We start from the raw sequence: 12,558 nt of genomic DNA on the forward strand, positions 1-12,558 counted from the left end.
TTGCATGTGTCTTTTGGGTTATTAGGGGTTACACGGATTCCACAGCCATGGCGACTCACAAGCTGACGGACGGCTGGAGCAGCCGCCTGTTTGGCTGTCTTGGCTTGTATAATCTCTGCATGTCTTAGAAATCTCCATCCAATAAATGGAAACACACCTTAGCAGAGTATCCTGGCTGTTCTTCACTCGCCCTCCCAGGATCAGCTCCTCCTGCCAGTGCATGAACTTCCGGCTGAAACCATGGCAACCACCCTGGAGACGCCCAGCAATGTCAGGACTCTGAATACAAAGTACATCTATGTCATTTTCGGGAACTTTCCTTCACCTTACTTCTTTGTGTGTACTTAAATATGTGAATTTACCTCTCCTTGCTCCTTGTTGGGTGCACTCAGAGGGCAGTCGGGATCTGAGGGGTCTAGACAAGGTCTGTTCATGTAGGCATGACCCACCTGGAGAATCAAACAATGTCAGTACATGGAAAAGTGCTTATATAAGTAAGTATTCAGTCAGTAAATCTTCTGGAGGTGAGTCTCACCTGTGCTTTATCCAGCATCTCCTTAAATCCTTCCAGTGAGGTGAACTGACTCAGCTCCTCCATTAGCTTGACTGGATCTAGATTCATCCACTGGATATCTGGCATTCCCCTGCAGAGAGAGAGAGAGACACAAACACACACACACACACACACACACACACACACACACACACACACACACACACACACACACACACATACTTAAGGTGAAACACATTCTAGAATAGACGTACAGTAAGAAGTAGAGACGTGATGCTTGAGGCTGTCACCATGTGCCAAGACGAAGCTTTGCACTACTTTGTAAGCTATGATTCTTTCAGTTCACTTTAATTCTCTCGCTTGTTGTGCTGAGCTACGCAGGAGAGTAGCAGCAGATACAGGATAATATAGCGTTTATTATCCTGTTTCACGCTGCCACAATGCTCAGGGAAAAGGCCTGGTGGCTGCCTGCTCGCTTCCATTCCTCAATGTCCTGCACTGAGTCATAACAATTACCTCTGCCTTCCCAACATCTTGATAAGAAGGGAGGGAGGGAGGTGAGGGAAGGGAGGGAGGGAAACAGGTAACCAAATAAAGTGTTTTAACGCTGATGACTGATGTTAGTTTTTTTTTTCTCTTGATTTATGGCTCATCTGCACTCTTTTTTCATAATTTGTCCTCCATCACTATAGCTGGTGTGTAGTTGTACTGCACATATGCATCAATACACTTCGACGTTATTGATTGCTGCAACGTATCCCCCCCCCCCCGCCTCCCCATGCATCGAAGTTGAAAATAAAAGTTGTGAGTTGTGATGGATGTGGCAGAAACAGCGGGAAATTAAGGGCTCTCAAAGTATCTCAACGCCAGACTCCCTCCAATGGCTCCTCTCCTCTCCTCTCTCCATATACGAAGCTCCCTTTTTTGCCGCTGCAGCTTGCAAAGACACACTCCTTTATCAGTTAGTTCTTGCTTGAGTAAACCGGGCCGGGCCCCTTTTGTTTTTTCATAGATTGCCACTCTTTGTTCTCTCAAGTTTTTTCTCACTTTCTTTCTCCCTCCTTCATTTTTGTTTTGTTTAAAAACCAGATCTGACATTAAACTGGCAAAATGGAACTCAAACCAACCTGGCTCCTTTTCAGCTTTGGAATAAAGTAAAACAACAACAACAACAACAACAACAGATGTTGACTGGCTTGAGTGGGATTTAGCGGAATATTTAGATGATGTGAATCATCATAGCCATCATCTTCTTTCATACAGCGGGAAGGTGCCAAGGATGGGAAACTTGTGTTTGTTTCCGTCCATGCTGCCGTGTCATGTAACATACAGCTGTCCACTCTTGACATGAAAATAAACAAATAGTGTATTTTTGCAAAGAAACATCTGCTATGGTCTAAACTCTCTTTTGTAAACTGAGTGCGCAATTGAAATATCACTTCTGATGATGAAAAAGAGCTTTCTTTCAGTGACTCTATTTCTCAAGAGAATGTTGTCCCAAAAAAAGAAGAGGGAAAAAAAACCCAGCAAAAGCCCAAATACGCCCAGACTCCACTGTTAACCGTCTTGTAGCCTCTCTCTCTGTCTTTCTCGGGGGACTTGATGCTTGAATACTGCCCATTTTATTTGTTGGACAACTTGGGAGCTGGGAGCCCGAGGCATTACCATGAGAATGCCGAGTGTTAGCCGTGAGCTGACAAAGCCGGCCCCCCTCCCTCCTCCGGGGCCCCTGCACTGATGGACACTCACTCGTAAACTAAAAGAATGCTTACCATTGTCTGACCCAAAGGGCTCCCCTGCCACCACCACCACCACCACCACCGCCGCCGCCACCACCGCCTCCCCGCCCTCCGTTCAAACCAACCCACCACCCAATTGCTGCTGCAGCCATCTTCTCTCGCTCTCTCTTTCTCTCCCTCTCTCTCTCTCTCTCTCTCCGTCCCTCCCTCACTGGCTGCATCTCTACCTCACTTTCTCTCTTTGAATTTCTCTGTCAGGACGCCCCCCTCCAGTCCCTCTCTGGGCCCTAAAAGAACTCTATTACTGACCACCGCTGTCAGTCACAGCACCCACTGACAGACTACTGAAAGCCCAACTGTATGTCTCCATTGAGCATGTGTTAAAAGTTACAAACCCCTCCAAAACTCCAGTCGGCAACGCAAGTCAGATGGAAGCAATGACAGCAAAGGGAGAGCCAAAGCTCTATATGAGATGTTTTAATATGAAAAAAAAGAGATTAAGTTGGGTTAAATATTCCAAGACTTACGGTAAATAGGCGGAGCCTCCCTGTAGTTTGGCTCCTTCCCAAAAACAGTCCAGTGGAGTGATTATCATACAGGGGAATAGCTTGTCAATCATCTGGGTAAGAGAAAGGAAGCATCGTATATATGAGGTGTTTTAAAATCTATAAATGAAATGTATGTGCGTATGGGAATATAAATGTTATCTTACCCTTTCAATCATAACATTTTCAATAATAGGGACTCCTGATTTATAGCATATTTTGTTAAGATCCCACGATCTATGAGAGAGAAAACAATTTTCAATGTAAAATTTTCATTCCACACACAGTCAGAGCGGTTGCTGCAGTCTTCCTCTCCACTTACTTTCCAAAGAGCGACACCTGGACCTTGCTGGCAGACAGAGCAGCTTCCATGTGAACCAGCAAAGCCTCCTGGGTAAGAATATTGGTACCCTCTTCTTTGGGGGTCTGAATGAGCATCTGTGAGGTAAAAACTGACTCCTCTCCCTGCTTCTCCCTGGTGTAGCGGAGCTCCTGGCTCACCCGACTTCCAGCTAAAAAAAGCAAGAGGTATGAAGTTGATGAATTCAGACCAATAGACAGACAGACAGACAGATAGACAGATAGATAGATAGATAGATAGATAGATAGATAGATAGATAGATAGATAGATAGATAGACAGACAGACAGACAGATAGACAGATAGATAGATAGATAGATAGATAAACAGACAGATAGATAGACAGACAGATAGACAGACAGATAGATAGACAGACAGATAGATAGATAGATAGATAGATAGATAGATAGATAGATAGATAGACTGATAGATAGATAGATAGACAGACAGATAGATAGATTCCTTAATGTTTCACATACAAAGACACACATTTGGATCTTATAACAAAGCGCGTTGTGTGTGTACATATGCACACACACTTACAAAAGAACACACACACAAACTCACACACACATATATCGACCAACGCCCTTGGCCCTCGCCAGTGTTGGTTTTGAAGGCACTTCACACAAGCCAGCGTCTGGCCAAAAGAAATGAGTAATACAGCTTCTCATTGGCTCCTCCTGTAAAACAGATGTGCCCTGTTAGTTAGGAAAACCAGCCTTGTGATGCCCCCAAACCCTCCGCCACTCCACGCCATCGTAGATAGACACCCAGTCAAAATCCTCAGAACCAGGCCTGGACCTGACGGACTCTACCCCTATAGGCTATGTTCATCACTGAGAGAAGAGAAGAGAAGAGAAGAGAAGAGAAGAGAAGAGAAGAGAAGAGAAGAGAAGAGAAGAGAAGAGGGGGACATCAAAAGTACTGCGAGATAAAAGCAGATAAAGTAAAGTAAATAGATTTAGAGATAAATATGGATGTCAGAGATGGTGATGAACAGAGGCGAGAGAGAAAGAGGATGAAAATTAAGAGAGAGAGAGAGAGAGAGAGCGAGCGAGCGAGCTATGTTGTGCTGTGCGGTAGACTCCAGCCCCCTAATTACAGGAGGTTGCCCTGAAAAGAGTTTGCCAGCCGGGGGGATCTGTGCCTGTGCCAAGTGGACATGAAACATGCCGCGCTGGATCACAGAGGGCCCGTCTGCCCCTCTCGCTGTCCCAATACATGACAATCCCAGAGAGAAAGAGAGGGAGGGAGAGGAAGGGGGGAGGTGGATGAAGTTTGGAAACAAGAGCTACCTCTTTCTTAATTCTAACTCTTGTCACTCTTTTATTCACTTTTACTGCACTGCAGTCAATCCTGTCTTTACCTCCTTTGGCATCTATTTTTCGACTCCTTGTCACTCCTGTCTGTCTTTCTGTCTCTCTCTCTCTCTCTCTCTCTCTCTCTCTCTCTCAGTCTCTCTCTCTTTCCCTCACGCTCTCTGCACCTCCCCCAGCCTGGAGCAGGCTCCTATAATTGATGGGGAGAAAAGAAAAAACAAACTATTCAGCCTACGCTGCGAAAGTGTGAGATCAGGTTAGAACTCTGGGCCTTGGAGACACCGTCCAATATTTCGAGGCTTTGCTTTCAAGGCTTTAATTACCTCCACGACACTGAGGCGAGAGGATATCAAGTCACCTCGTTTATTTGCGCTCATGGGTGTCTCTTTGGAGTGTCTGGCTCTGTGCATCCCCGAGTGAAAATACCTCAAAATGTTTTGATAGAAGTTTCCATTTCAAGGGAATCACAACACATCAGTAATTTCCTTTGGAAGACACTCCTGGTTGGGAGAATGAAACAAATTTTCAGGAGTCTGAATTAATTCTTTTGGAAGAAATTACCTCGTATTTGGGATGTCAAGCACATGTACAAATAACCGGCCTGGATGTGGGAGCAGCCTCTAAGATGACTCCACTTCCTTGTCAAACTGATTTCCAATCTCAAAAAAAAAAAAAAAAAAAAAAAAAAAAAAAAAAAAGAGCTACTACAAAATGGAACCTCTTCCGTTCCTGCACCTCATTGACATCTGCTAAACCTTTTTTGACATTTCGTATGTTAACCTCTACAGCGTGGGGTTTTGATCCCAACAGGAACTGGGTGGCTCGGAGAGACTCTGGCTCTGTAATTACAGGCCTCCTGAAGTAAATTATAGCTATTTGTGTCTCGTTCCTCCCATCTGGACCACCCAGGCAGCCAGTCCTCTCTCTTCCCTCGCTCTTTCTCGCCTTCTCTCCTCAACCCCTGGTCTGGCCCCAAACACCCAGCTTCACAGCTACTCTGCTCAGTCCTGCTCTACACACTTCACCGCTCTCTCCAGACATGTCTTTTCTTTCCTGGTTTGTCTTTCGTTCAGTCCCCTTAATTTCTCTGCTTCTTTTCCTCTCTCTTTCCGTCTTTTTTTCTCTCTCTCTCTCTCTCTCTTCTCTTCTTCGGTTCCCCCTACTCTTTCCTTGCTCAGCCTGCGCTCCAGAGTCACAGCCTTAAAGAGACAGTTCTCGGAATTTTTTTCCACCCTGGGAAAGAAAGCACCTTTGAGTGAGGAAACCAGTGTTTTAACACCCAACTGGCGAGTACTTTTATGACATGAGAAGTTTGTAACATGAAATATTAGTCGACGGTTGGCAGCATGATTAAAAAAATAAAAGAAATGATCCCAAATGATCAAATCTCTTTCTATAATCCTTTCATTGGATGTTTTCGAGAAACCCGACCACCATCTTACAAGTTTTAGCAAACAACTTCACTGCGCTGGTTGAAACATATGAATTCATTTACTTGCTTCACCACTGAAAATCTTTCACAACAGTTACGACATTGGGAAAGTGAAAAGCATGCAAAAGATGTCATAACAAGCCCTGACATGGTTTCATGGCTGAGGGTGTACAAATATAACGTTTGTATGAATCTGTGAGCGTGTGTGTGCACCGGTGTAAACACTGGACCCTGTCTCAACCGACCTCAGTCATTTCCTCTCCTCCTAGCCCTTCCATTCCCAAAAACCAACACTCACAATCCCATAACTTGGTGAAATATGTGCGGCTTCTCACATCTGGTTTCTGGGATGAAGCCAAGGCCACCATCAAAGTGCTGTGAATTTATTCTATTCTATTCTATTCTATTCTATTCTATTCTATTCTATTCTATTCTATTCCCATGTCTTACAGGCCTTGTCCCAGTTCCAGGCCATGCTAGGTCAGACCAGGCCACCTTCAAAGTTCAGTGTGGTAGATTAGCTGGATTAGGGGGCCTCTCAAAGGCCCCACGCTGGTACGGAGGAAGACCCGAGATGAAGAGGGCTGAAAGTGACATGTATACTTTTACCTGCTGCATTGGCAGGTTCTACCGAGTACATTTGAAGTTGCGGCTTAAGATGAAATGCACAGAACCTTCACTGATGAAAGCGACCTGACCACCGTAGCATAAAAAAAAAAAAATTCTTTGGCAGCCATTTTCAATCCATCATTTACTTCTTCTTCATCTTCCTCTTCACCAATGGAGGTTGTTTCTTATTATTTTCAGCAAGACAGAAGTTCACTCTCTTGACCTGGCACCCAGCATCACAAAAAAAGAAACCTCTCGGTCCTTTTGTCAGATGTGGACCCACCAGAATCAGGACTGTGCCCCACTTCGGGTCCTTTGGGCCCTGCCCTATGGCATTCCTCAGCCAGGGCACCGCCTAAAGCGGGGCTGCCCCCAGCAGATGGGCTTCTCCTCCATACAATCCTTGAGTACAGCTCCAGACTGAATGCAAACCCTTTTGTGATTCAACCCTTCAATTTCTTTCAGATGTTTCCCCAACAAACACTGGAATAAAATAAAGACGGGAACGTTTCTTCACAACACAAGCAAATGGACCAAAACTTTCCCAGCCCTGTAAAACAATGCCAGAGTGGGCTGTGGGAGTGTGAGGCTGGGGGCGAGAATGAGAAGCTGGCACTTTGGTATCTTACCTATAGAAATACAGTGTGTATGTGTGTGTGCGTGTGTGTGCGCGCATGTGTGTGTGTGTGTGTGTGTGTGTGTGTGTGTGTGTGTGTGCGCGTGCTTTTGTCTTCATGGGGCATGCGGTATAAGTTCATCAATCGTCAAAGACAGCTGCATAATATTAGAGAAAGAAAATGTGAATCTGAGAGAAGGACCAAATAAAGTCCTGCAGCTGATGAGAGAACCAACCGCTCTGACGTCACACCTCAAAAACAGTATAAAACAGTGAAAACAACGAAAATCAGTTTCACTTACACTCTATTCAGATGTGCCAGTGGTGTTAGCCACCACACATAAATTTTCACCGGGGCTGGCATTTAGGCACTTTCTATTTCCATATGTATAGGCTTGCCTCTGCTAATTATGCTAATCATGGGCAGTGTTGGCCACTGTGAAAAATAGTCACATTAGACACTCCACTGACCGCTAATACTGCTTAATGTGTGGTTGAAACATACATTCATCCCTGCTTGAAAGGCAAAATTTTTCCACGTTGCTGGTCTCATTCAGGAGAGAAATGAATTTATTGAGCCCAAGAACCATTTCTTTCTTCCCTCCCAAGTACCAAGAAAATGTTCAGTCTCTCTCCATCTCTCTCTCTCTCTTTACTTTTTTTTATACTTTCACAGTGTAAAGACAGAGGCAAATGGTGCAAACTGGAAGGTGACTGGTGTCGCTTTATTTTGTGGAGACCAAAGACAAAGGTTGCTCTTCATGGAGAAAAGGGTGCCACACTATATTGATTGAGTTTTCATTATTCCGTTTTTTTTTTCTTCTTCTTTTTTTTCTTTCAGTTGCCTTGCTGCTTTTCTTCCAACGCTGAATTCAATGTTGCAAAGAGTCTGACAGTCTAGTGGCCTTTTGATAAAAGCTTGAGGTTCAGGATAATAGACGGATACGTGTTTTTCCCTGTAAACATGGCGGTAAACTTATTTTAATTTACAACTCAATCCAAAAAGTTTGCGTGTTTATCTTTTCACGGATGCAAATATGAACATAAATGTAAAGCTGCTCCAAGTATGTTTATTCATTGAGGGGTGGTCTGACTGTTAAGAGTGTGTATGTGTGTGTTTGGGGGGGGGGGGGGGTGGATGCTGAGAAAGGCGAAGGAATGAAGGAGACTTGGATGGAAGGATGGAGAAGGGGGGGGGGTGAAATAAACATTTCGAAGTGACCCAGGTTGACTCTGGTCTTGTTTGTTCTCTCTACCAGTGAGGTCCTGGGCCCTGAGCACTGGGAGTTTATTTATCTAGCTGGGGCACCACTGCGCACTATTCACCTCCAATAATGCCTCATAGAGCTCCCTTTCTCTGTCTGAACTGGGGCGCTGTGTGCGCTCTGATGAATTATAGCATTTACCTGCTGTGCCGCTCTGAGGTTTGTTTGGAGAAACTGCTCCAAACACCAAAACGTTCATGTGTGCGTTCGCTCATTTGTGCAAATCAATTCTCTCTCATATCCCCAAAACCCTACAATATTTATTAGTCTCTTTCTACAAAAGTCCTTGTCAAGTCTCATGGCTAACTGGCTGTGCTAACACTATAACTGTTCTTCAACTCCCCCCCCTCTTTTTTCCTGTCTTCACGGCCTCTTTATGGGCCATGTGGTGCTCCTGCTGTCCTCTGCTCGTATCGGCACAGTTTCACATGAGTTCAGTTCATCGTCACGTTCACAGGTGAGACATTTTCACGTCTTTCCTCCAACACAGATTAGCAACCTCTTCCTCAGGACTGGTGGAAGAGTGAGCAATGAGGCAAAAAAAGAAAAAAAAAACATGGTCAACGAGTGTCAGCAAGTCATAAACCCTCCACCCTGTTCCTGCCCTAACCCCCCCCCCCCCGCCCCCCGCCCCCAGTGTCTACACTTATCACTCTCTTCTTCCTGCACCTTGTTTTTTTTCTTTTACGATCCCTCTCTTTTCCGCCTGTGGACAATATGGAAGGGGGTCACACACTGAGAAACTTTCACACTCTTAAAAGTGGGTGGGCTGGATATCTTTGAATGTTTATGCTAACTTTGTTTACTTTGTACTTAGAGGATGTTACTAATTATAAAATAAATCAGGCGATCTCAAATCTGTAAGGATGGAAACGAAACATCTCCACGTAGCGTCCATCCGTCACGTCTTACCTCTCGGATTTACAGTCGAAAGTTTCCAAACAACATTCTAAGTTTGTGATATTTGCTAAAACAACCTTTTTTGATAGGTGATATTTCCTCACTTACTACATGCTAAACCGCAGTGGTGTTTAATCCTCTTGTCAGATTAGACAATCAGATTCTGAAGCTTTTATTCTCACCTACTCAATTTTTTTTCAGGGGGGGTGGTGGTGATGATTAACTCTTTTACTGCCAAACTGTGTTTGCCACCCAAGAATATTTAAGCTGTAATGTGCTGGAGAATGCAGGTAAACAACTTTGCCGACCTCGTTGTTCTCTCTGTGTCTCTGTCTACTCTTTCTAGAAACAGACTGCACTGCTGTGCACACAGTGTTTTGGTCCTGGAGGAGGGAGGAAGCAATTAAAAAAGCTCTGGTGGCCTGACTTCAGAGAGCAGGCAGAAAGACAGGTAGAAATATAAACAGACACACACACACGCACGCACGCACGCACGCACGCACGCACATACAGGCACGCACGCACACACACACACACACACACACACACACTCACACACACACACACACACAAAAAAAACACAGACAGACAAACGGGCACACAGTCAGGAAATTCAGGCAGACAGCCAGGCCGGACCAGCTGAAGGTGGCAAAGATGACACGTTTGAGTGTGTATGTGTGCGTGTGTGTGTGTGTGTGTGTGTGTGAGCGTGTATGTGTGTGTGTGTTTAGGTAGTGTGAGGACAGTTTCTATGATACAATATGACAGTATGGTGTTGGTTCACAGCTATGATGTGACCAATTTGAACAAATTAATTGGAAGACGAGTGGAAACTCTATAACACGGGGCCGTATTCACATTATTAATCAAAATATATTAATACTCCAGAAGCTGGTGCATGCACCTTACAGTGAAAAATCCATGTTAAATATATATATGTATGTATATATATATATATATATATATATATATATATATATATATATATATATATATATATATATATATATATATAAATTTTCAATATGAGATCACCTGTCTTTCTCAAACTCTCCATTCCTCCCTTTTGTGTTTTGCCTGTGCAACATATGAGTTTTACTGTGTTTATGTGTGTATGTGATAGAGAGAGAGAGAGAGAGAGAGAGAGAGAGAGAGAGAGAGAACTAACCTCTCCTTGTTACCGAGCCACTTTACTCTCCATTGAGGCCCTAGCAGCTTTGTCAATGGGCTATTGGTGGAAACAAGGCAGGCAGAAACTTTAGAAACATGGCCACTGCCTCTTAAAGGCACAGCATTCCTTTTCAGCACCCCCCACCACCACCTCGCCTCACTTCTCTCAGTCGCCCCACAGCAAAACAACTGGCACATAAACATCTAAACACCTCCTTTTAGAGACGCTTCAGCCAGTGAACTCCAGAGGTAATCCTGAGGATGTACACTATCTGCCGTGACAGCGACGTAAACAGAAACTGGGAGAATTTAAACTGTTTTTGTAGGAGAATCACATTTTCCTTCCAATGTCAAATTGCAATTAGCGCAGTTTAACAGTTTAAATGTACCTGACAGAGGGACATTTTAACATTTCTGTGTAAGTAAAACACACATCCTCCTGACAGCAGAGGTGTGCGGGACTCCTCCAGCACCTCCACACCGCTCCTGACGGTGCCGTCTGTCCCCGTCCTCTAGTGACATGGTGGGCTTACAAACCCTATAGAGTCTGTTTATATTCACCAACTGCTGTGGCGCTTTTAGAGCGTGCAAAACAGGTGGGTAAACCTCAGCTGCATTCACTTATATTTTTCTTCTTGTGAGAAGGAAAGCAGGAGGGAGGGAGGTTTTGTATATGTGTGTGTGTGTGTGTGCGTGTGTGTGGGGTGGGGGGGTGGGGAAGGTGGAGGGGGTGTTTAGGGGGGTGGTGCCTGCTTGCCTGCCTGCCTGCTTGCCTCTTGTTGAATGGAATCCAAGAATAGTTAGGGACCACACAGGGAGCTGAGGGGGGAGGGGTCAGAGCCCTCAAAGATGGCTAACCATTCACACAGTCCATCTGCTGCGGGGATCAGCCCCAGCCCTGAAAGCCTGGGGGTTTAAAAGGAATTTGGCCAGTGTGAAAAACCAAATAAAGCTGCTTCTACTCCTGAAAATGCACAGATAACCTAAACCTAAAACACACAGGCGGACGAACAGAGACGACCAGCGGTGTCATGAGCACGCAGTCCTGCCTGAAGGAAGCGAGAGATAGTGTGTGAAAGAAGAGAAACAGAACATTGTAATGGTGTAGTGTCAGAGGTGTGTTTGGGTTTCTCAGGCGAACGGTGATTCATTGAGAATGAACAGACTTTTGGAGCTCTATCCACAAGTTCACACGGAAGCACTGTGAAAATATTACTCACACGCATAGAACACTCTTATAATCACAACAAACATAGCAACTTAAAACGAAAATCTATGTTAAAGCAGCTTGTACCCAGCTTGCCGGTCGCTGAACACCTGGTGCCCTCCCATGGCACTGAGGTGACACTAACATCACCACCTTGCACCATCACACCAGCTGTCAATCAAACTCCAGCTAAGATTTACAAAAATAACAGCTTGAAGGAAAAAAAAATCATCAAGAATAGTGCAACAGCAGGAGACAATTTGTGATGCTTTGTGTGTGTGTCCGTGAGTGAGAGAGAGAGAGAGAGAGAGAAAGAAAGAAAGAGTGTGAGAGTGCAAAAGCAAACAGATGCCTGAAACTCACCTTCCACCCACAGCTGCTCGATGTCCGTTTCGATGGCTGCAACTCTGAGTCCCACAGAAAGAGCCCCAAATACTAAGAGTCCAATAAAGAGGACCTTCCCACAGTGCCTCTGGATGTGGCAGCCCAGAGAGAACAGGAGGGCCTGGAACCTCGCCCGGATCCACAGAGGAGCTTTCTGACCTACCGCCTTCCCCTGGATTTGGACGTAGGAGGGAGGGCGAGAAAAGGACAGTATTATTAAGACTGTATCAACATTTACATAACTAATGAATCATTGCACAATAACTTGCATTTCTGTCCAGTATGAGCAGATAGAAGAGAGAGAGCGAGAAAGAGAGAGAGAAAGAGAGAGGGAGAGAAGGAGGGAGGGAGGTATCTGTCTGAAGGACAGGAGGATGATGATGAGGTGATGTATGGTTCCTCTCATGTGCATGCTGTCAAGACTAAAACCTCATGGTCATCACCTGAACTCAGTCCAGACGGCAGTCAGAATCTCGCTACATATTCAAGGTGATTT

General features: G+C 44.8%; 1 protein-coding gene across 1 annotated transcript in view; it reads right to left on the reverse strand.

Annotated features, from left to right (window-relative positions):
- The window catches only part of ptch2 (patched 2), a 28,229-nt gene that overhangs the window by 14,107 nt on the left and 1,564 nt on the right, over nucleotides 1-12,558 (reverse strand). Inside the window, exons 2-8 of the mRNA XM_086203613.1 lie at nucleotides 12,042-12,234; nucleotides 3,121-3,310; nucleotides 2,966-3,035; nucleotides 2,781-2,872; nucleotides 536-644; nucleotides 363-449; nucleotides 158-279 (exon numbers count right to left, since the gene is read on the reverse strand). Of these exons, the coding sequence (XP_086059739.1) occupies nucleotides 158-279; nucleotides 363-449; nucleotides 536-644; nucleotides 2,781-2,872; nucleotides 2,966-3,035; nucleotides 3,121-3,310; nucleotides 12,042-12,234 (863 nt within the window). The remainder of the gene's footprint in view (nucleotides 1-157; nucleotides 280-362; nucleotides 450-535; nucleotides 645-2,780; nucleotides 2,873-2,965; nucleotides 3,036-3,120; nucleotides 3,311-12,041; nucleotides 12,235-12,558) is intronic.

The sequence above is a fragment of the Aulostomus chinensis genome, chromosome 5, assembly GCF_037954235.1.
Source record: "Aulostomus chinensis isolate RoL2024-O1b breed Wild chromosome 5, RoL_Achi_v1.0, whole genome shotgun sequence".
Classification (NCBI taxonomy): domain Eukaryota; kingdom Metazoa; phylum Chordata; class Actinopteri; order Syngnathiformes; family Aulostomidae; genus Aulostomus; species Aulostomus chinensis.